General features: G+C 43.7%; 2 protein-coding genes across 3 annotated transcripts in view; both read right to left on the bottom strand.

Moving 5' to 3' along the window:
• TXK (TXK tyrosine kinase) overlaps positions 1–7,722 on the bottom strand; it is a 61,634-nt gene extending 53,912 nt beyond the window's left edge. Inside the window, exon 1 of the mRNA XM_059161961.1 lies at positions 7,556–7,722. Within this exon, the coding sequence (XP_059017944.1) occupies positions 7,556–7,643 (88 nt within the window). The 5' untranslated portion in view covers positions 7,644–7,722. The remainder of the gene's footprint in view (positions 1–7,555) is intronic.
• A 2,262-nt stretch (positions 7,723–9,984) lies between these two features.
• The window catches only part of TEC (tec protein tyrosine kinase), a 140,801-nt gene continuing 129,184 nt past the window's right edge, over positions 9,985–21,601 (bottom strand). The window contains exons 13-18 of one of the 2 annotated variants that reach the window (XM_059161928.1): positions 21,027–21,198; positions 20,688–20,904; positions 16,098–16,162; positions 12,365–12,483; positions 12,124–12,281; positions 9,985–10,671 (exon numbers count right to left, since the gene is read on the bottom strand). In XM_059161928.1, the coding sequence (XP_059017911.1) occupies positions 10,588–10,671; positions 12,124–12,281; positions 12,365–12,483; positions 16,098–16,162; positions 20,688–20,904; positions 21,027–21,198 (815 nt within the window). In that variant the 3' untranslated portion in view covers positions 9,985–10,587. Of the gene's footprint in view, positions 10,672–12,123; positions 12,282–12,364; positions 12,484–12,765; positions 15,993–16,097; positions 16,163–20,687; positions 20,905–21,026; positions 21,199–21,601 lie in introns of those variants that run through there. The other variant, XM_059161935.1, reaches the window with a different exon arrangement.

Below are 21,601 nucleotides of genomic sequence, written 5' to 3'. Positions count from 1 at the left end.
ATTCATCTGTTGATGGACATCTAGGTTCTTTCCATAGTTTGGATATTGTGGGCGTTGCTGCTATAAACATTCGGGTGCACACGCCCCTTCAGATCACTACATTTGTATCTTTAGCGGAAATACCCAGTAGTGTGATTGCTGGGTCGTAGGGTAGCTCTATTTTTAACTTTTTGAAGAACCTCCATGCTGTTTTTTAGAGTGGCTGTAGCAGCTTGCATTCCCAGCAACAGTGTAGGAGGGTTCCCCTTTCTCCACATCCCTGTCAACATCTGTTGTTTCCTGACTTGTTAATTTTATGGCTCCATTTTCTTGTGGCAACAATGTGATTCTGGCCAATCACTCAGCAACCTTATCTGGAAAATATAGGAATGAAACCTACCTTCTAGGAAAGGCAGTTCCCCAACATAGGCCTTACTGTAAGCAGGCTCTACACTAAGATCTCACTACATTTTATGCTAAGTTACTCCCTAAACATTGAAATCGGTCCTGTTATTACCCCATTTTACAAAGTGAAAATGCTAAGAGAAGGAAAAGTTCAGTAATTTGTCACAGAATTAAAAAGCTGCTGAGTCGGAATTCAAGCCCAGAGACTTTGGCTCAGAGACTGGAAGCAGAACAAGACTATCCTTACGGATGAGAAGATTAAATAAGACAGCAGAGCTGAGGCACCCAAATCATAGAGATTACTCATTTAATTCCCAACCTGTTCCCTCAGCCAGCTCCCTAGAACTCAGTCAGGTACTCACAGGCTATGTTTTAAGGTAAACAGATGTAAGTAGATGTGATTCTCCCTCTGAAGACAAAACAAGGGAATAAGGCCAAGCAAGCCAAAGCTGATTCTTTGCTCCCAACTCCCTTGTCCTGAGCGGACTCTCCACCCCTGACTCAAAGGCAGATGTTCCCACCGTTCAGGACTCTCAAGGGCTCTGTCTCTCCCTACCACCCAAACAGTTCTCAGGAGAGGCTCTGAAACTTACTGTTGGTAAGGGATCAATGATATCATAAACAGATACAGTAGGAAACATGCTACACTGTAGTCCTTCTTTGGAAGGCATTTTCATGTTTATAAGCATGACCCCTATATTGAGGTGAAGAGAGAGACTGATTTTAAGGAATTGGTTCATAAGACTGTGGGAACTGGCAGGTCCAAAATCTAATGGGGTGGGCTGGCAGGATAGAGACTCAGGGAAGAGTTGTGTTCAAGTCCAAAGGCGGTCTGCTGGCAGAATGCCTCTCGCTCGGGTGAGGTCAGGCTCTATTCTCTTAAGGCCTTCAACTGATTGGGCAAAGCCCACCGACATTGTGCAGAGTAATCTGTTTTATTCAAAGACCACTGACTTAAATCTTGATTTAAATCCTCATCCCCCAAACCCTTTCACAGAAACATCCAGAATTATGTTGATCAAACAGCTGGGCAACATGACTCAGCCAAGGTGTCCCATAAAATTACCTATCACAATACCTTAAATTTAAATACACAGAACTGGGGTGCCTGGGTGGCTCAGTGGGTTAAGCCGCTGCTTTCGGCTCAGGTCATGATCTCAGGGTCCTGGGATCGAGTCCCGCATAGGGCTCTCTGCTCGGCAGGGAGCCTGCTTCCCTCTCTCTCTCTCTCTGCCTGCCTCTCCATCTACTTGTGATTTCTCTCTGTCAAATAAATAAATAAAATCTTTTAAATAAATAAATAAATACACAGAACCTTCCAGAAGGAATTGCTGGTATCACTCAGCAGGTGGGAAAGATATCTAGGCACTAGGCAAAGGCCTTCCCCTACTCACCTGTAGGACTACAAGCCGATGAGTAGATTACAAACCCCAAAATATCCCCAGGGTGACCTCTGCTCTCTTCTGCAGTCTACGATTTCGGAATCAGTGTTTTCAAAAATACTTATTTTTCCTGATTCAGTAGCAAAGGCACAGACCTATGCTGCCACTGATTTAAGTATGAGAAGGTTTTTCTTCTCCCTGGAAAACCAGGAGCAGCTGTGGGCGGGAAGGCCAACCTCTGCCTTGTTCACCATTCCATTCCTTCTGCCCAGCAAGTTGCTGCCCGAGAAATAATTGTTCAGTAAATGAAAAAAGAAAGTGTGTGTGTGTGTGTGTGTGTGTGTGTGTGTGAACACCGATTAGTTCCCTGGTGTTCCCTCATTTGGCATGACTTTCCAAGCCACTAGGCATCTTTATTTATAGACTGAAATTTCAATTTCCTCCGAAGCAGATATCCGTGATTATTAGATCTGTGGTCGTTTTCGATTCACAGCTTCACCCAGGTTTTCGAGGTCAGTGAACAAATGGAGAATCACTTCTGTAGGCAACCTGGGATTCTGGAAGCCATGCTTTGCAGAGAAATTAACCTGCAGAGAGAAAACTCTTTTGTGCCTTTGGAAAATTCCGGGTTTAGGCAGAAGCTCGTGCATATCAAAGGCCCCTGCCAGAGAGACTAAAATGCCCCAGAGATGGGCAATGACTATTTGCCCGCTGGAAGGGTTGAGGATTATCTCAGGAAGGAGCCAGCCGGTGCTTCCTCTCCCAGGCTTATGCCTGCGCTGATCTTTTCACCTGCTTCTTATTCCCCTGGCAAGTATCTTTAATTATATCCCAGGTCCCTGCAAATCAGGAAAAGGGCACCACGTCCTGGTGTAATCCCTGTGACCTTTCGGAATGACACATCTCTCATGGATTAGGCAGTCCAACCTCCCCTTTGAGCTGGGGCTCATGTTCCTTCCTGGGAATCCTTTTTTCCACACTTGTCTCCCTGGCACAAGGCTCCTGGCGCCTCCGGACGGGGGTGGGTGGCCACAACGAGGCTGTGGGGGAACAGGCTTCCACCAGGGGGCACTGGAAGGGAGCAAATGTGAGAAGCACCATTTCTCCGAACAGCTCCAAGGTCGCCTCCCCCAGCTCCCAAACACCTGTCGGATGCAAGGCTGTGGCCCCAGCCCTCTGGGAAGCAAAGTTGGTGGCTTTCCCTCCGTTTCTAGTGTTCTGAGGTTTACATCAGCCTAACCTCATCTTCATCCCCTGGCATGTCCGACGTCACTGTTTCATTCTGAATCAGAGCCTCAAGTGAAATTTATTCCTTCTGAATTTGGTCATCACTGGCAGATGGCGGCTGCTTTTTATTTGAAAACTGAAATAACTGGCTCGGTCTCGAGAGCTGTCTTGAACCTGGGGGCGGGCTAGTTGAGTCGCCCAACCCACACGTTCCAGGCTGTGGTTTTAAGGCGAGGAATTCTGGTGGCAGCTGTGTGTGCAGCTGAAGGGCATGGAGGAAAATGAAAGCCTGTGGCTTTGGGGAAATGGCTCTGAGTGATTGATTCGATGTTCACTGCAAGCTAGGTGCCATTGTTGCCAGAAATTCCCAGAAAGACCCAACTTCCTCATGATGATCGTAAATTCTGTTTCTTAAGGACCTTTTAAAAGCAAATACATTTTAATGGACTTAACCAATGACACCTGGGAAGGGGGATGCCCAGCTAGCTTTCCTTTAGCGTGAAATTCTACCTCTGATCAGGTTTCAGAAAAGTTTCGCTGAACCAAGAATCCACAGCAGTGGGGTTCGGAGGGAGGAAAGAGGAAAGGAAGAAGGCAGGACAGACAGGACGGAGGACGGGAAGGAAGGAGGGAAGAAGTCAGACACTGAGTTTTTTCAAGAAATGTTTATTCAGTTTAGAAAGCTATCCTTTTTTCTGAGTGTATGCCCTCTATATATTTGAGCTATTAAATTATCCTTGCCTTGTGTATACACTTCCCCTTGATATTAAAAAGACGCTCCTTCTAAGAGGAATTCTAGAAGCACACTCCAGGGTGTTTCCTTTTGATTTTAAAATGTCCCTGCTTCTAAGAAAGGATAGTCACCGGAAAGGTCAGTCTTTTCGCTTGTATTGACAAAAGAAGTTAACCCTATGTCAAACCCCAAACTGTTTTTGACATCATCTTGAGTCTTCCCTTAAAGTAAGAGGAAGAGCTACTTCTAGGGGATCCTAACAGAACACAAGTTCCCAGCTCCTGGGACAGTCAACTGATACATTTGGGGGTACTTGGCCAGGCTGGGGCCCGAGGGGGCCGTGGGTGTGGGGAAGGAGTGAGGAGCCTCTAGAAGCCTCAGAAGCTGGGTGGGATTCTGGGCAGCAGGGGTGATGGTGTCCAGGGCATATAAAGGATGAGGGAAGGCAGAGCCTCTCTGAAGACCGCACATCTGATCCCATCCTGGCCAGGGCACCCCCGAAGGCACCAAATATTCCTGCATCTTGAAGCCATTGTTTGCTCTGTGTAAGAAGATTGATTTTTTTTTTCCCCAGGAATGAGCTGATGTGAGGCAGACGGGGTGTCTTGCAGACAACTCCGTTCTGCCCCCAGGTCTCAGAGCAGAATTTTCTAGAAGACTGATGTCTGTGACCTCCAAATTCGTGATGAGTTCACAAATATCACACTCAAGACATGGAGCCAGCTCGTGATATGAAGTGCTCAGCCACAGGAACTGCTGACGGGGTTGGCGCTTGTGCCGGAAGCGGAGTCCACTGACCCTCAGTGGCAGGAAGTGCACAGATGACACTGGCCAGTGGGCTTCGCGGAGGAACAGTGGGGGGGATTTCAGCATGCTGGGAGACATGGAAACTCACAGACGTCGTCATCCCCGGTATCATTATTACGACAGACTTTAGGCAGTAACAGGGGGATCAAAGTTGTTTAAAAACAAAAGACAGATCTGCTAGTGTTCATGGTAACTTGAGGAAATTCTCTATGTTTGGTCAAGGGGAACACCTCCAACAGGAGGCAAAATAATGGTAGAAGTGGCCATGTTTGATTTTGGTCCAACGGTTCTTCCTGCTTTGGCCGCCGAATTCATCATCTGTTGTTGGAAACAAATCGTTATTATCTCACCGTTTCTGTGGGTCGGGAGCCCAGACATGGCTTAGGTGGGTGCTTAGAGTTAAAGGTGGAGAAATTCACGAAGCTCATGAGACTGGAGTCAAGTTGAGTCGATCCACTTCCACGTTTGCTTTCATGGCTGTCGGCAAGCCATGGTGCCAACATTCATTCCTCATGACGGGGATCCTCCTCAGGCCACCTGAGTACGCTCATGGCCTGGCAGCCAATAACCCAAGACACAGCCCAGGAGCACGAAGTCAGAAGCCACTGTCCTTAGACAACCTCACCTCGGAGAAGACACTCTACCACTTTTATCACCTTCTACTCATGAGAAGTGAGTTACCAGGTACGATTCAGACCCGAGGAGAGGGATTGCATAAGCGGTGAACACTGGGAGGTGGACACCACTGGGGCCATCTTAGAGGTTGCTGTGCAGCTGCCCTCTTTATCTTCATATTAATAATAATAGTAAAGGGGCATCTGGGTGGCTCAGTGGGTTAAGCCTCTGCCTTCGGCTCAAGTCATGATCCCAGGGTCGGAAGGAGCCCTACGTCAGGCTCTCTGTTCAGCAGAGAAGCTGCTTCCTCCTCTCTCTCTCTCTCTCTCTGCCTGCTTCTCTGCCTACTTATGATTTCTGTCTGTCAAATAAATTTTTAAAAAATCTTAAAAAATAGTAAAGACAGAAATATAACTTGGTAGGGTTGGTGTAGAAATCAAATACAAGGAATGAGAGGGGTTTTCAAACATAGGGGCCCTAGAAAGGCCATGTGATCAGGTGTGCATACCTGACCCCCAGATCTGTAGGGAGGGGAGTCTAGAAATGGACCATTTTTGTCAGTATCCCATCCATGCTTCAGGTGCACTAAGATGTAAGAATCATTCATATACATCATTTTCCCCCCTTCTACTTCATAAATTGGGAAGAAAAGAAAGGCAGAGAAATCAGGTGAAAATGAGGTAGGGGGGAAAGAAGAGGGGAGTTTCCCAAACTCCTCGTTCTCCCTGGGCTTTGTCCTCTAAATAACGCTACTGGGCTGCTCTGTCCTCAGGACCACAGTTAGTGGGTAGGAACCTTGACCATACCCAGTGATGTTTCACAAATTAAGCTTCACGGGAGCAGCGCTCTAATACCTCGCTCAGGCTCTCCCCACCACGCAGTCCGACCAATATCTCACCTTCTCCATGCTCTCCTCCGCTATAGCAGCCTATCAGGCGAGACTTCTATGACAGCTCTTTAAACAACTAACATACTTGGCAAATGACTCTGGCTTGGCAAACACATACAGACACTTTTTGATGAGCAGGAATACACCTGGAGGCATCTCTTGGTTTTCTTTCATCAATGGTAAACATTTAAGTGTTTTACCCAGAAGCAAATAGAGCCATGTCTTCAGGGGGGTTTATGGCAGAAATAAACAAGGGATAGTTACATGGAACAAATTACCAGAAGCTGGAAGAGATGGTGAATGTTCATCAAATCCATGCCCTTCCAGGCCAGCCAGAAGGACCCTCACAATAGCCCCGCTGAGAGGGAGTCTCTCATCTAATCCCTTTGGCAAACTAATCCTGTCTCAACCCTTGTCATTATTTATTTTATATATAACCAAATCTTTCCTGTTAAAATTTACAGTCTTTTCTCTGGTTCTAACCTCAGGAGAAATGAGGTACAGATGCTCACACAGCTTTTAATAAAAAGATGATTAAGTCGCTGCTCACCTTCGTTCTACCATCAGGGGGTGGTGGGAGACACAAAATGTTGCTTCTTAGCTCTTTCTGCTTGGCTCTGGTTAAATCTGTAATTCTGATAACGGGCAGCCCCATTTCGTCTATGAGGGGATCAAGACTGTAAGTTATATTCAGGTCAGTACAACTGGAATAGCCTGGTTTGTTTTTTACAGATTCTACCATCAAGGGTTGGGTCCTGGGAGGTGATGTGGCTTGAGCAGGTGACATTGACAGATTGCCACCAGTGTTTCCTTTTGCCACTGAAAAATCAGAAATGCCAAAAGCTTTGTTAGTTCGTCTTTGGTGGCTTTAATCTGATATGACTGGGCTTTGCTAAAGCTGGGTCCTCTAGTCATCCAGAATTAAATTCAAAGACAGCATTTTCCTTCCTTGCGTTCTAACGATATTTTGTGTATAAGGCCCTCATAGAGCTGAATTAATAAGCATTTTCAAAATTGTACGTGGACCTTAACAGTGTTCCACAGCAACTCCAAAATTAAGATCATGAAGGATGTGTCATTTTTAGCTAGTGTTTATGCTCTCTTGCTGGCAGGTGGACAGAGACAGGGTACCGTTTTACAGAGAAGGACCTGACACAAGAAGTGGCCAAAGGTTAATCACCGAGCCAATCCAGAAGCTGAAACTTGGGTCTCCCAGCCTTCAGCTAGGCACTCTTCCCATTCCGTATGGCCCTACAAACAAACACTTTTCAAACTGCATTTCCATGCACACACAGAATTAAGGACATTGGTTTGTTTCCCTTTGCCTTCTCCACGCTGAGCATTTGCCAACATTACATCACTACAATGGTGGTTTGAATAACACACAAAACCCCATCACAACAGCTGGGGAAACTCTCCTGAAAGTTGCACAAGCATCGTGCCATCCTCTGGCGATCAAGAGTTAATAACATGCCCAGAACCAGCCCTGGAGGGGAAGGACGAAGCCATCTTACTTACAGGTGGAAAGAATCATGGCTGTGACTCTGCAGGGAGCACACCAGACAGCCTTCAGTTCTTCAGCGACGCTCCAGTCACAAAAACACATCTTTTAACTGAAATCATAGCTTGCCCGAGGTGTTTCTCACGAGCAGAGTTAACCCCACCTATTTTCCTGTTCTAAAAACCTCAGAGAAGTGTGTGAATGACAACCCAATGGCCTATATAAGCAAGCTCAGTAATCTCCATCCAGATCTCTGAGGGCGGCTGCCCTTGGTTCCTCATTCCAAACTGTGTGGGTGACTCCAGCAAACGCCAGTTTCAAGAAGTCACAAAATTTTCATGCAAGAGACCTCAAAAATCATTTAATCAAACTGCCCTCTCTGGACAGAGAAGGAAACCGACCCACAGATAGGACGAGGGACACAGTTAGTGGTAGAAGCAGAATTTGATTCTAGGTATTGGAGTATAAAGTCTAGAATGTTCTGTCCTCCTACTCAGGACTGACACTTCAAGAACCATATTATGGAAACTTCATTTTTTTTTTCCCTGTGGGGATAGAAAGCCAATTCAATAATATACCTCAAAGGTGACTGAGCCCTGGCTGAGAAATACAAAAGCAACATAGATTTTTTTAAAAAATGTACTTAGGAGTTTCACGTCATCCCTTTGGAAAATATAATCAAAAATCAAAACTAAAGGGAACAATTCTAATGGGCACAGAGCATGTGCATGTTGCCCTTCCTACTTCCTGCTTTATAGATTAAGATCTCTTGAAGCGTTCTGGGTGGATTCTTCTATTTTTACTTCACTTTTTGCCTTTCTTGTGCTTTTGTACAAAACCTTCTGCTACGTTTGGGTGAAAAATGTAAAGATTCTTTTGAAGGAGATGTTCCCAAATGTTGCCAGGGAGCAACCGTCTTGTTCTTCACATCAGAAGTGCGCGCAACGATGAGTACAAGAACTGTACTTAGTCCTCACGTTTCTTCAGCACCCCCCAGCACTTGGAATATGGCTGCTCCAGGTGAAAAGGGAGGTATGGGACAGGACGGGGGTGTGGGAGGAGTTCAGGTGAAGGAGAAAGATCTAAACGACAGCACTCACCCTCAAGTATGACGAGTATGGCCAACTCCTTGAAGGAGCTACAGTTTGGTTAAGGGGGGGGGGTGCGTGTAAGATGGGGGTACAGTTAAACAGGAAGATGAGGAGGAAAGTGGCAAACAGACTGTGACGAGACTCAAGGTGGGTTTTTGTTTTGTTTTGTTCTTTTTCATTATAAGGAGAAGAAGGAAGGATAGAAGATAGCTTTCCGTGGATGGACAGACCAGAAGGAAAGAGATGGTTCTCCAGGGTCTTAGGGAGGCACCGCTCAGGGCAGCCAGTTGGACAGCTCTGTGTTCCCACGGCACCTGTGGCCCCGGGGACACCATGGTAGTGCCCAGAGCCGCTGAAACTCCTACAGTAAGGCCCTGTGTTGTATGTGTCTCAGCTTTCTACCCTCATAATATCAAAAACAAAAAACTCCAAAAAGAAAAAAAGGTGTGTGGCAATACATGGCCTGTCATATCGATAACAGAGATTGTTTCTTCTGGGCTAGTGAGAAATGAAGTTTCCAGCTCAGCTGGAGTCTTGGTCAGAGATCGTGAGAACGGTCAGAAACGCACTCAAATAAACTTGAACATAGGGTCTACTGTGAGGCTCTTCCAGACAATCTCACGGATCCAGGAACCCAAGTCCAACCAGATCTCCAGAACCCCATCTGGAGACAGCTCTACACACCAGGCTCTCCATTTGTCCTGGTCTCTGCCAGAATTTGCGCTTGCCCCTGGGTCTTGCTTGCAGTGGGGGCGGGCTCTGTCATGAATGTCACCTCAGCATTCTGCCCCAGAGCCCAGCACCCCCACTCACAGCATCTGTGTCTTGGGGCAGATTCTGAAGATGTAGAAAATCATTAATGGCTTCTAGTTCAATCTTTTTTATTATAAGTTATTTATTTGAGAGCAAGAGATAGAAAAGTATGAGTGGGGGGAGAAGCAGAGAAGGAGAGGTAGACACCCTGCTGGGCAGGAAGCATAATGTGGGACTTGGTCCCAGCACCCTGGATTATGACCTGAGCCGAAAGTGAACGCTTATAATTGACTGAGGCTCCCAGGCGCCCTGCCCCAGTTCCATTTTTACCTAACACCAATTAGTGATGGATAACATGGGCAGGTTCACTCCACCCAAACATAGGCCTGGTTGGGGGTTAAAATTAGACAGGCACTCCCAAACATGCCTGCCTATGTGGCAGGAGGCATTAATGGTAGAAAGGTCCAGACTTTCTTTTCTTCAGTAAGGAATATTTGATCTCCAGGGGAAGAGAAACTGACAGCTGCAAGGCATAGTCCCTAGTCCTAAAAAGGTAAGTCCATACATTACCGAATTAAAATTTTTAAATAAAAGACAACACGTTTCTTATAAATATATACCTTTATATATTATATATATTTACAATATATACAGCATACAAATATTTTTTAATGTAATACTAATGGCAGTCTTGAAAAACAGATGTTTTCAAAACAGAAGAGGGGTACTTATCCAAGATGGGTTTCTGATTCATCCAGAACCCACATTCTAGACAATGCCTCGGGCCCAGATTTCTGTAGAAGCCAAAGGAAAGAGAAAGGTTGCAGGAAAAAGGCTCTAATTCCCTTTCCCTTCCCAAATATCCTGACCTTCCATGGACATCAGCCAACATGGCCCCATATATACCCCTAAAATGGGAAAACCTTGGGGTCTAGGCATCGTATCTAGCACGTGGTGGGCACTCAAATATTTGTGGGATGGAAAAAAGTGAGTGTTTTTAATCACCATCTCTCAGGCAACATTTCCATAACCTAAAAGATTCAGTCCCAGAGCTAGGACTGGTCTAGATGCAAATGCTTTAGGTTTTTCCACTTTGTAAGTAAAACTGTCTATATGTCCAAGTGCTAAATAAATTAGAAGTTAGCCACAAAGTGCCATTTCTTCCTCATGCTGTGGAATCTGGAAGCCATGGGTCAAAACACCACTCATCTTCCAGAAGTTTCTTCATACTCGACTAGTTCATCTATTGTACGCAGCAAATCTTCAAAGGAAGGCCTTCCCTCTGGTTTCTACAATTGAAAATCAAAGAGAAACTGTGGGTTCCAGAATCCAACCCCAAAATAATTTCTCACATTCAAACTCACATAACATAGCACACAGGTGCAAGGCACTCCTTGTTTTGGGACTTGAACACTTAGGTGTCTCCAAATGGGTCTACCCTCACCTACATGTACTGTTGGTGGACACACATTTCCATAACATTCCTTTTGTGTCTCCATTCAAGAATCTAACAGGGCTCTTTATTGCCTGCAAAATCAAGTCTTGCCAATTTGCGGTGCCCTCTATAACCTGCCCTCTCCCATCCTCTTGCTACTCTATCTCATTTTCCACAAAACCCTCACGTGGGCTCTCTGCTCCATCAGAACAATCTCTACCCTCCTGTACGCACACCACACTCATTATCACTGCCTTGCCTTTCTCACGCTGTCCTCTCCTACCCCCACCAACACTTCCTTCCCAGGCCTCTCCCACCCCAATCAGTGTTCCTTTGGAGACATTACAGTAAGAGACCAAGAGCATGGGCTCTGCTTCTCTGTAGCAAAATGGCCTTGGGCAAGTGCCAACTTCAGGAGCCCTGGTCTCCTCATCCACAAAGTGTTTTTTTTTTTTTTTTTTTTAATTTTTTTTTTTTAAAGATTTTATTTATTTATTTGACAGAGAGAGATCACAAGTAGGCAGAGAGGCAGGCAGAGAGAGAGAGAGAAGGAAGCAGACTCCCTGCTGAGCAGAGAGCCCGATGCGGGACTCGATCCCAGGACCCTGAGATCATGACCTGAGCTGAAGGCAGCGGCTTAACCCACTGAGCCACCCAGGCGCCCACACAAAGTGGTTATAGTAAAAATCTCTGCACCTCTAAAGGTTGTTTTGAGAAGTATATCTAAAGCACTTAGTACAGTGCCTATCACACAATAAAGCTAATATTATTATCTTTCAAAAATTATTATGGTGTCTCATCTTTTCTACAAGGTGCCATTTCAATACACCAGGAAGGAAAACTTCCAAAGACTGTGAGTCAAGAGATCTGGGGGAAGTTGAGGTTTGGTGAAAGAAACCCCCTCTGGTGAAAGCATAATAATTCAACACTACAAGTAGTCCAGTGAGAGAAGAGCTGCTTCTCAGGACTCATTCCCCGCATCCCGGACTCAGGCAACCGTGACAAGACTTCTGCTTGGGAGAGGGACGGCAGCCTGAATTTATGATCCTAATTATTTATCATTTTCCGCTTCTTCACCTTTTTCTTCCCATTATTTGGAACTGACTTGAGAGGGCTGGTGTTCTACCTAGTTTGAAATCATGTAACACATGCACTAACTCCCTAGGCTGTAGAGACCACGCATGATTAATCCACCAAGCCCAGATCCCTAAGTGTTTTCAAGATTCAGAAGGAAAGCACAACTAGGGTCCGGCCTGGTTAGTACTTGGATGGGAGAAGGAAAGCACAACATTTTTTTTTTCTTTACCTCCTGCCAACATCTCAGCATCACCTCATACACATGTTTGGATGCCAGCTTCGGCCTGTAGAGTCGGTGGCCCCGCGTAACCATGGTTACCACTTCGTAGTTGGTGTTTTTCTCGAAAGGCATTTTGCCTTCAGTGAATATTTCCCACATTAAAACACCTAGAAAAGGATAAAGGATCACCAAAGGATGCATCCACTTATGGTTCAGATTAGAGCTGGGGGAAAATGGACCGTGTTCTTACCAAATGACCAGACATCTGATTTGCTACTGAAGCGACTGTAGTTAAACACCTCAGGTGGACACCACTTCACTGGAAATTTTGCACCGGAAGAACTTGTGTATTGATCGTCCAGAACATACCTAAAGGAAGACACGCCACAGGTTTACACCTCTGGGTTATGATCTACATGTTCTTTACCTTCTTTCCCCCCCTCTTAGAATCAAAAACACAGTTGACTGAAGTCCAACGAGCATCCGGTTGAAGCTAAATGTTTGCCTCCGTGGCCACGCCTGGTGATTTCCATCTTCCTCTCAGCTTGAGAGGGATACATGGTAACATTCGTAGCTGCACTTCCGTTTTCTGTGTGTTTTTCTTTTTTATGAGGCAATAGAGGCAGGACACAATAAAAGAGTTGGCTAAGGTTTTTGTTGTTGTTTTTTTTTTTGGTAAGCAATTCTGTTCTTTAAACAAAATGTAACCCAAAGGCCCCACACGTAAAACATCTAAAGCAGAGCTGCTCTAAAGGAAGTGGTGCAGAGTGTTTGGAGGCACATGTGCTCTCGGCCCCCACGAGTACACGGGGTACAAGTTAAACCCACAGCAAGTGAAAAAAGCAAATTGTACAATGACAGAGGTAAACGGAGGAGTATGGATTTATATACCATGACATCCCTCCCTCACGTGCGCACGCGCACACACACACTCAAAACGATACTCTGTAATTTTTGCTATGCACACATACTTACGTCCTTCTGGAAGGACACACACAGCCTGAGAACTTTGACTACCTCTGGGGAGGACCCTGGATCCGGGAGGTAGAGATGGAGACTGAGGCCCTTTCTGTAATGTGCTCCATACGTATTTACAAGAGGAATGTGCTTACGTAGTATATGAACACATAAAGCTAATTTTTTTTTTTTAAGATTTTATTTATTTATTTGACAGACAGAGATCACAAATAGGCAGAGAGGCAGGCAGAGAGAGAGAGGAGAAAGCAGGCTCCCCAAGGAGCGGAGAGCCCGATGTGGGGCTTGATCCCAAGAGCCTGGAATCATGACCTGAGCCGAAGGCAGAGGCTTTAACCCACTGAGCCACCCAGGCGCCCAAAGCTAATTTCTAAAAGCTGTGAGAACGCAGCCATATAATCGCACCAACTTCCCCGATGCATGGGAACAAGCCACTGTGAGTGGGATCAACGTGCCTGTCCGTCAGGGGGTCTGAGTGTTCCAGAGGGGCTGAGGCAGAAGCACAGATTTTCTGAAAGCCAGATGTGTAAAAATCCAGCATGGGAAACGGGAGGACAGCCTGTCAGAGGAAAGTCTTCACAAAAAGCACATGAAGAGCACGGGGTAAGTTCTGCTCCGACAGGCAACAGTCCTGCTCTCATGTTAAGCTAAACCCAGCCTGTGTGACCTGGTGCTGAGGTGACCCAGGCTTGTCCCATATTTCAAGCTTTCATACCCACTGTTTCTTCCCCCTGGGATATTTTATCCTCAGATCTCTACCTCGTTGGTTGCTTCGGGCTTTCTGGTCTCTATCCAAATATCCCAGTCTCCAAGATGTCTTCCAGAGCCCCGGATGTAGCGAGCATCACCCTGTCTGTGCCATCACTCAGAGTCCACCCACCTCCCCAACCCCACATGACCTCTAGCTCAGGGGGAGCACACTTTGTCTGTAAAGGACGAGATGATCAATAAGGACAAGATGATCTACTTTTCAGGCCATATACTCTGTCACCACTGTCCAAATCTGCCTTCATTGTGTGAAAGTGGCCATAGATAACACATCATGAGTGAGGCTGTGTCCCAGTATTTACAGACACAGACATTTGAACTTCAGATTTTTTTTTTAAGATTTTATTTATTTATTTGACAGAGAGAAAGAGACACCGAGAAGGGAGATCAGGAGGGGGAGAAGCAGGCTCCCTGCTGAGCAGGGAGCCCGATGTGGCGCCCGCTCGTGGGACTCTAGGGTCATGACCTGAGCCAAAGGCATATGCTTAACAACTGAGCCACCCAGGCACCCCAAATTTCAGATATTTTTCATGTGTCCTAAAATTCTTTTACTTTTTGCCAACCATTTAAAAATTGGAAAACCAGGGGCACTTGGGTGGCTTTATCAGTTAAGCGACACCCTTTGGCTCAGGTCATGATTCTAGGGTTACGGGATCAAGCTCCACTTTGGGCTCCCTGCTCAGAGGGGAGTCGGCTTCTCCCTCTCCTCCCTCTTTGAGCTTTCTCTTGCTATCTCGGTTGCCCTGTCTCTCTCTCTCTCTCAAAAAAATCAAATCTTAAAGAAAAAAAAAAATTGGAAAACATTGTTGGCTCACAAGCTGAACAAAAAAAGTGTTGTGGGCCTGAGGCTTTGGTACACTGACTGCCTCTCGGTCACATCACTTTGTTTTTCTCTTTGTGATGCTCTCAGGTCTTTCTCTCTCTCTTCCTGAAAATGAGCTGTGTACGGCGGGGGCTCATATGCCTTATTCCTGCTGTCATTCAACCTAACACCCTGGTACATAGTAGGCACCTCATTTTTTTTTTTTTTTAAGATTTTATTTATTTATTTGACAGACAGAGATCACAAGTAGGCAGAAAGGCAGGCAGAGAGAGAGAAGGGGAAGCAGGCTCCCTGCTGAGCAGAGAGCCCGACTCAGGGCTCAATTCCAGGACCTGAGATCATGACCTGAGCCGAAAGCCGAAGCTTAACCGACTGAGCCACCCAGGCACCCCAGCACCTCATATTTTTAAGGATGGACATACGGATGAGTGATGGACGCAGAGGAGGGAAAGGACAAACAATACTTTTTAAAGGTCTTATCTAACACTCTATTGAAATTACAAAAATTAAGAGAATAAAACCACAACAGACTGGGTATTCTAAGAACTTTACCCCTAAACGCATTTCTGTGAAAACAAAAGACTCCAGAAATCTAACCCAGGCCAGGGAGAAATGAAAATAGAATCTTTAACAGGCTATACTCCCACCTAGTGGACAGTATAACTAACATCACGATGTATACTCTGTTTTTTAATGAATTTATTTATTTCAGAACCGCTAACAAGATTTCCTTTATACTTCATCACTGAAGATTACTCCCATGCTTATTGATTCTTTTTTTTTTCTAAGATTTTTAAGATTTTATTTATTTATTTGACAGAGAGAGACACAGCAAGAGAGTGAACACAAGAGTGGGAGTGGGAGAGGGAGAAGCAGGCTTCCTGCTGAGCAGAGACCCCATGCGGGGCTTGATTCCAGGACCCTGAGGTCACGACCTGAGCTGAAGGTAGATGCTTAATGACTGAGCCACCCAGGCACCCCCCCACACCCCCATGTTTATTGATTCTACAAGCTGATGTGACTATCATCTGATGCCTCATAATAAAGCATAAAGCAGTCATAATTTCCCAACAATTTGTCACCTGGGAAAAAGCTCACAATAACAGTAAAACAGATCGGTTCAGCAAGGAAACTTTTCCAAATATAATCTAATTTATTTTACTGCCTTCCATCAAAAACACACTAAAAAGCAGAAAAATCAATTAGCCTTCCTATGAAAATGATGGATACTACAAATATTTTGCTAATATCACAAAAGATGTGGTTTAAAAACAGCTCTTCAATAAGCTTCAGAAAAAGAAGTTGACACAAACTGCAAAAAAAAAAACCAAAAAAAATCAGGCTTTCTGAACCTTCAGAGGTACATATTAATTAAACCTGAAATTTACAGAAAATATTTACATAGACTCAGCCTTACCTGGCCATTCCAAAATCTGATACTTTTACAATTCCGGCCTCATTAACTAGGCAATTTCTGGCAGCCTGGAAAACAACATTTCAATGGTGTATTAGTTACAAAGTTTTATAAAGTAGAAAAATATAAATTCTGTTTACGTTAAATTTAATATAACCCAGTCAACATTTACAGAAGGTGGGAACGTCTTTTTATAAATTCAGTTTATTCCTGTGGAAATGTCTCCAACATATATTTGAAAAAATGAGTAGAAAGAGAGGTCAGAAAGTCATATGTGCAATTAAGGCACGATTATATAACTTTGCCAACTGTCATCCCTAAACGAATACTAAGAAGGTCAAACTACTTTCTTCCCCTCCCATTTCTATTCTTATTAAACTGTCAGATTTTCTTATTGATAATGACAACATCTCTCGAAGTCCTTAATCCAGGTTCTCATTAGGTGAATTTAATAACACACAATAATCAAAGTGATAGGTAACCGATGTTTCACCCAACAGCTTTGCTCAGTAATTGGCCATCCCAATCTCAGCCAAAAAACAAAACAAAGCAGAACAAAACAGCCATATGTAACATAGTTCACCTTGTCTTTTATAATGTTTCCAGTATATTGTAATATGTCATATGGAATTGGTCAAATATAATTCTGAATTATTTAAATTATATTTTCTTGCCTATTCTTTAAGAGCACAAAATTCAAGAAAACAGTTTGGGAAAAAGACAGTATTTCTCAGAAGGAAAACATGGTAATATTTTTAATGCCACAACGTATGGGTTAAGATGCATTTTTTTCCTGACATTTCTGGCGCTCTATTCTCTGCATGTGGCAATTCCACTTATATGAGATTATTCCTGCTGAATGCATTTTAAGAGTCTCTTTTTTTTTTTTTTTAAGATTTTATTTATTTATCTGACAGAGAGAAATCACAAGTAGATGGAGAGGCAGGCAGAGAGAGAGAGAGGGAAGCAGGCTCCCCGCTGAGCAGAGAGCCCGATGCGGGACTAGATCCCAGGACCCTGAGATCATGACCTGAGCTGAAGGCAGCGGCTTAACCCACTGAGCCACCCAGGCGCCCAAGAGTCTCTTCTGAAGTTCCCCGATTTGCCCCCATCTTGCTATAGGGATACCTCATTATTACTTCACGTCATGGTCAACAGCATTCTTTGCCCAAACGATAGGAGCATCAGAATCTTTCCTTCAGGGGTGACACAAACCTACCACAGTAATGTCAATATCATAAGCCTAAAATTATCAGAATTGCTTTCACCCAGATATGGTCTGTGTGGACAGATGTAGTCTGCCACACTCATGTAGGCATTCGATTTTCATCAGTTTTGAAAGTTCAGAAAAAGAGGAAGATGCTTAGTTCACAACTTTCAAAATGACAGACGTGTTCTTTACCATCACTGAACATAATAACAATAATGAATGTTATCTATATCACATGTACCATACAGAGTCCTTTGCACCAGTCACGTAATGCAATCTTTAAAACAGTCTTGCAAAGGAAAAGCCTGGCGCCAGATGGTTTCACTGGTGAGTTTTTGGATATGACACCAAAAGCACAAGCAACAAAACCAAAAATAGATAATTGGTCTACATTAGAATAAAAACCTTTGCACAGCAAAGGAAACAATCAACAAAATATAAAGGGAAACTACAGAATAGGAAAAATGATTTGTAAAACCACACATCTGATAAAGAGCTAATATATAAAATACATAAAGAACTCTCACAACTCAATACCAAAAAAGCAAATAATTCAATTTTTAAAAGAAGCAAAGAACCTGAATATACAATTAAAAAAAACAACAACAACCCACAAATGGCCAACAGGTCCATGAAAAGGTGTTCAACATCATTTTCATTAGGTAAATGCAAATCAAAACCACAATGAGATGTCACCTCACACCTGTCAGGATGGCTATTACCAAAAACACAAGAGAGGACAAAAGTTGTCAAGAAAGAAAAAGTGGAGAAAGGGGAACCCTTGTATACTATTTGTGGGATGTAAATTGCTACAGCCATTATGGAAAACAGGCCAGAGTTTACTCAAAAAATTAAAAGTAAAATTGCCATATGATCCAGCAATTCTACTTCCAACTATATCGAAAAAGAAATGGGGGCGCCTGCATGGCTCAGTGGGTTAAGCCACTGCCTTCGGCTCAGGTCACGATCTTGGGCTCCTGGGATCAGGTCCCGAGAATCAGGCTCTCTGCTCAGCAGGGAGCCTGCTTCCTCTTCTCTCACTGCCTGCCTCTCTGCCTACTTGTGATCTCTGTCAAATAAATAAATAAAATATTTTAAAAAATAAAAGAAAAAAGAAAAAGAAATGAAATCAGTACCTCAAAGAGATGTCTGAACTCCCATATTCATAGGAACATTACCAACAATAGCCAAGCTACAAAATAATTAATTGTCCATCAACGATGAGCGCATAAAGATGATGTCGACTATCTATACAGTGCCATATTATTCAGCCATAAAAAAAATCTTGTCCTTGTGACAACACTGATGAACCTGGAAGGCATTATGCTAAACGAAAGAGGCCCGAAGGAAAGACAAATACTCTACGATATCCTTTGTATATGGAATCTTTACAAATTTTTTTTAAAGATTTTATTTATTTATTTGACAGACAGAGATCACAAGTAGGCAGAGAAGGAGGCAGAGAGAGAGGAGGAAGCAAGCTCCCCACTGAGCAGAGAGCCCGATGCAGGGCTTGATCCCAGGACCCTGAGATCGAGCCAGATGCAGGGCTGGATCCCAGGACCCTGAGATCATGACCTGCACTGAAGGCAGAGGCTTTAACTCACTGAGCCACCCAGGTGCCCTGTATATGGAATCTTTAAAAAAAAAAAAAATGTAGAACTCAGTATGTTCTGAAGATCTGAAGGATAGCATGATAACTATAATTAATAATACTTCTTTGCTTCCTTATAGTTTACTAAGGGAGCATACCTTAAGCATTCTCCCTGCATGTGAGGTATGGATATAATTAACTTGACTTTGATAATCATTTCATACTGTATACATATCTCAAGTCATGATGTTCTTTACTTTCAATACATGCAATTTTGTCAATTATGGCTCAGTAAAGATGGGGGGTGGGGAACAGTCTTGTGAGTAAACCAATATTATAACCCACCCACAATTTATAGATGTAGAAAAAGAACCCAAGAGAGATTAGATAACTACCCTAAAACACAACTGAAAGTCAATCAGCTCTTTATTATGCCCCAAGTCTGAAGATCGCAGCACACAGTAGCTATAGTGTGGACTCTAGGGCCAAATTCCCTGGGTTCAAATCCTGACTTCACAGTAGACTTGACTACTGGTCAGTAATTTTATCCTATTATATATATATCTCAGTTTCCTCATCTGTAAAGTGAGAATAATAACTATACCTACTTCTTAGGGTTATTATAATGACTTTATGAGTTGATATATGTTAAATTCCTATAAAAGCAATACCTACTTAAAGTGATTATTTGATTTTTTTTAATGCTTTGCTGCTATTCCAGAAGACATGAATCCATGCTTTATGACAAGAAAGTTAAAATTAAAACATGTTAAAAAGTCCCAGGTAGAGAATCACAAGCTTTTTGGTGAAAGAATCATCTTCAAGGTTTAACAGAAACTGACAGTTCTGTCTTCAGGCTGAAAATAGACATATTTGAGAAAAACAAGCAGAGAAGAAAAAGAAAAGAAAAAAATGGGGGAGACAGGGAGACAGAGTAGGGGAGGGGAAAAATTAAGAAGTGTCTCCATCACAATATTTTAGAATTAATAATAGACTCCCTTTTCTAGTATTTTCAGCCGTTAATGTGGGCCTCCATGGTTTCCCAGTGACTTCAGAAATCAGGAAAATAAACCAAGAATTTCTGTTCTAACTTCCGCTTACATCACGTGAGGTGGAAAAGAGTGTAGGATTTAGTGAAAGGAGGAGTCAACCCTTAACTTCCCCATTTATCACCTGACCAGTCAGTCATTTCCCTTCTCTAAAGCTAATTTTCTTCTCTATCAGACAACAATGGTCAGAAAGACTGTTGTGGGGGCGCCTGGGTGGCTCAGTGGGTTAGAGCCTCTGCCTTCCGCTCGGGTCGTGATCCCAGGGTCCTGGAATCGAGCCCCGCGTCAGGCTCTCTGCTCAGCAGGGAGCCTGCTTCCTCCTCTCTCTCTCTCTCTCTCTCTCTGCCTGCCTCTCTGCCTACTTGTGATCTCTGTCTGTCAAATAAATAAAAAATCTTAAAAAAAATTAAAAAAAAAAAAGAAAGAAAGACTGTTGTGACTAGCTCTTACATGAGATTCTTATGGAGATCAAATAGTTAATATATAGTAAGCTGCTTAGAAACAATGACCTAGGTAGTTATGTATTATTAATGCAATTGCCTATGTAATTATGCATTACATGTATCAGATGTGATCAAGAGTTTTCTGTTCAATTACGAGGCAAGTTAAATTTACCAAGTTTAAAGATAACGGTGAAACACCGTTGAGAACAGAGATATTAATTCATCATCGTTCATTTGCTGCCCCAATGTTACAAAGGAATTCGGCCAGTGAATGGGAATGCGGGCGGTCGAGATTACCAGATCTCTGTGGATGAAGCTGTTTCTCTCCAGGTAGTCCATGCCTTCACACACATCTTGACACATGCTCAGCAGCACATCTCGACTAAAATGACCTTGTCTCTGTCGGAGGAAATTCAGAAGACAGCCCCTCTCCATGAACTCGGTAACAATGTAAATCGGTTTCTGCTGGGTGCATACACCGTACAGCTGTACTAGCTTCGGGTGTGTCAGCTTCCTGGGGGGAGAAGTCATGCATACACATAGTTACCATAGGAAAAGAAGCCTGCGGGGCTATTGGCTGGTGGGAGGCTACTTTTTAATGCAAAAAGAGGAACCAGAAAGAACAGGGTAACTTACATCATCACTTTAGCTTCTTCTATAAAGTCTTCCTCGCACATGGCACCTTCCCTAATGGCTTTGATTGCCACCTTGTACTGAGCCCTCCACTTGCCCAGCCTCACCACTCCAAACAGTCCGCTCCCCAGTTCCCTCATAAAGGTCAGTTCTGAGGGATTGATCTCCCATTTTTCTGTGAGACAGAGGGGGGAAGCAGTAACATTTAATAAGGAGAACGCAGCATCAATCAGTGGGAAACAGAGAAGCAACAACTAGGGTCAATGTCAAAGTCACAGGATAATATGGTTAAACATAGAACAGACTTGCCACCTACACCCAAACTGCAAACGGTGACTTTCCATCCCCTGGGGAGGACGTACTCCCTCCCTACTAAGCCATCAGAATATAACCAAAGTGAACAAGAGAAGGCAAGAAGATGCTAAATAATGGGCTAATAATAATAGAGCTTAAAGATACTCAGAAAAAAACAAAATCCTAATACTTTCTCCTTTAATCTTCTGTTTAAAAGGCTTTGGCTAGAAGCAACCAAGACAGTCAGGTTGGAGGTCTTCTTTATTTCCTCCATCCTTACTTTA

The sequence above is a fragment of the Mustela lutreola genome, chromosome 1 (genome assembly GCF_030435805.1).
Source record: "Mustela lutreola isolate mMusLut2 chromosome 1, mMusLut2.pri, whole genome shotgun sequence".
NCBI lineage: Eukaryota > Metazoa > Chordata > Mammalia > Carnivora > Mustelidae > Mustela > Mustela lutreola.
Note: the sequence above shows the minus strand (reverse complement) of the source record. Positions and strands in the feature narration are given on the sequence as shown.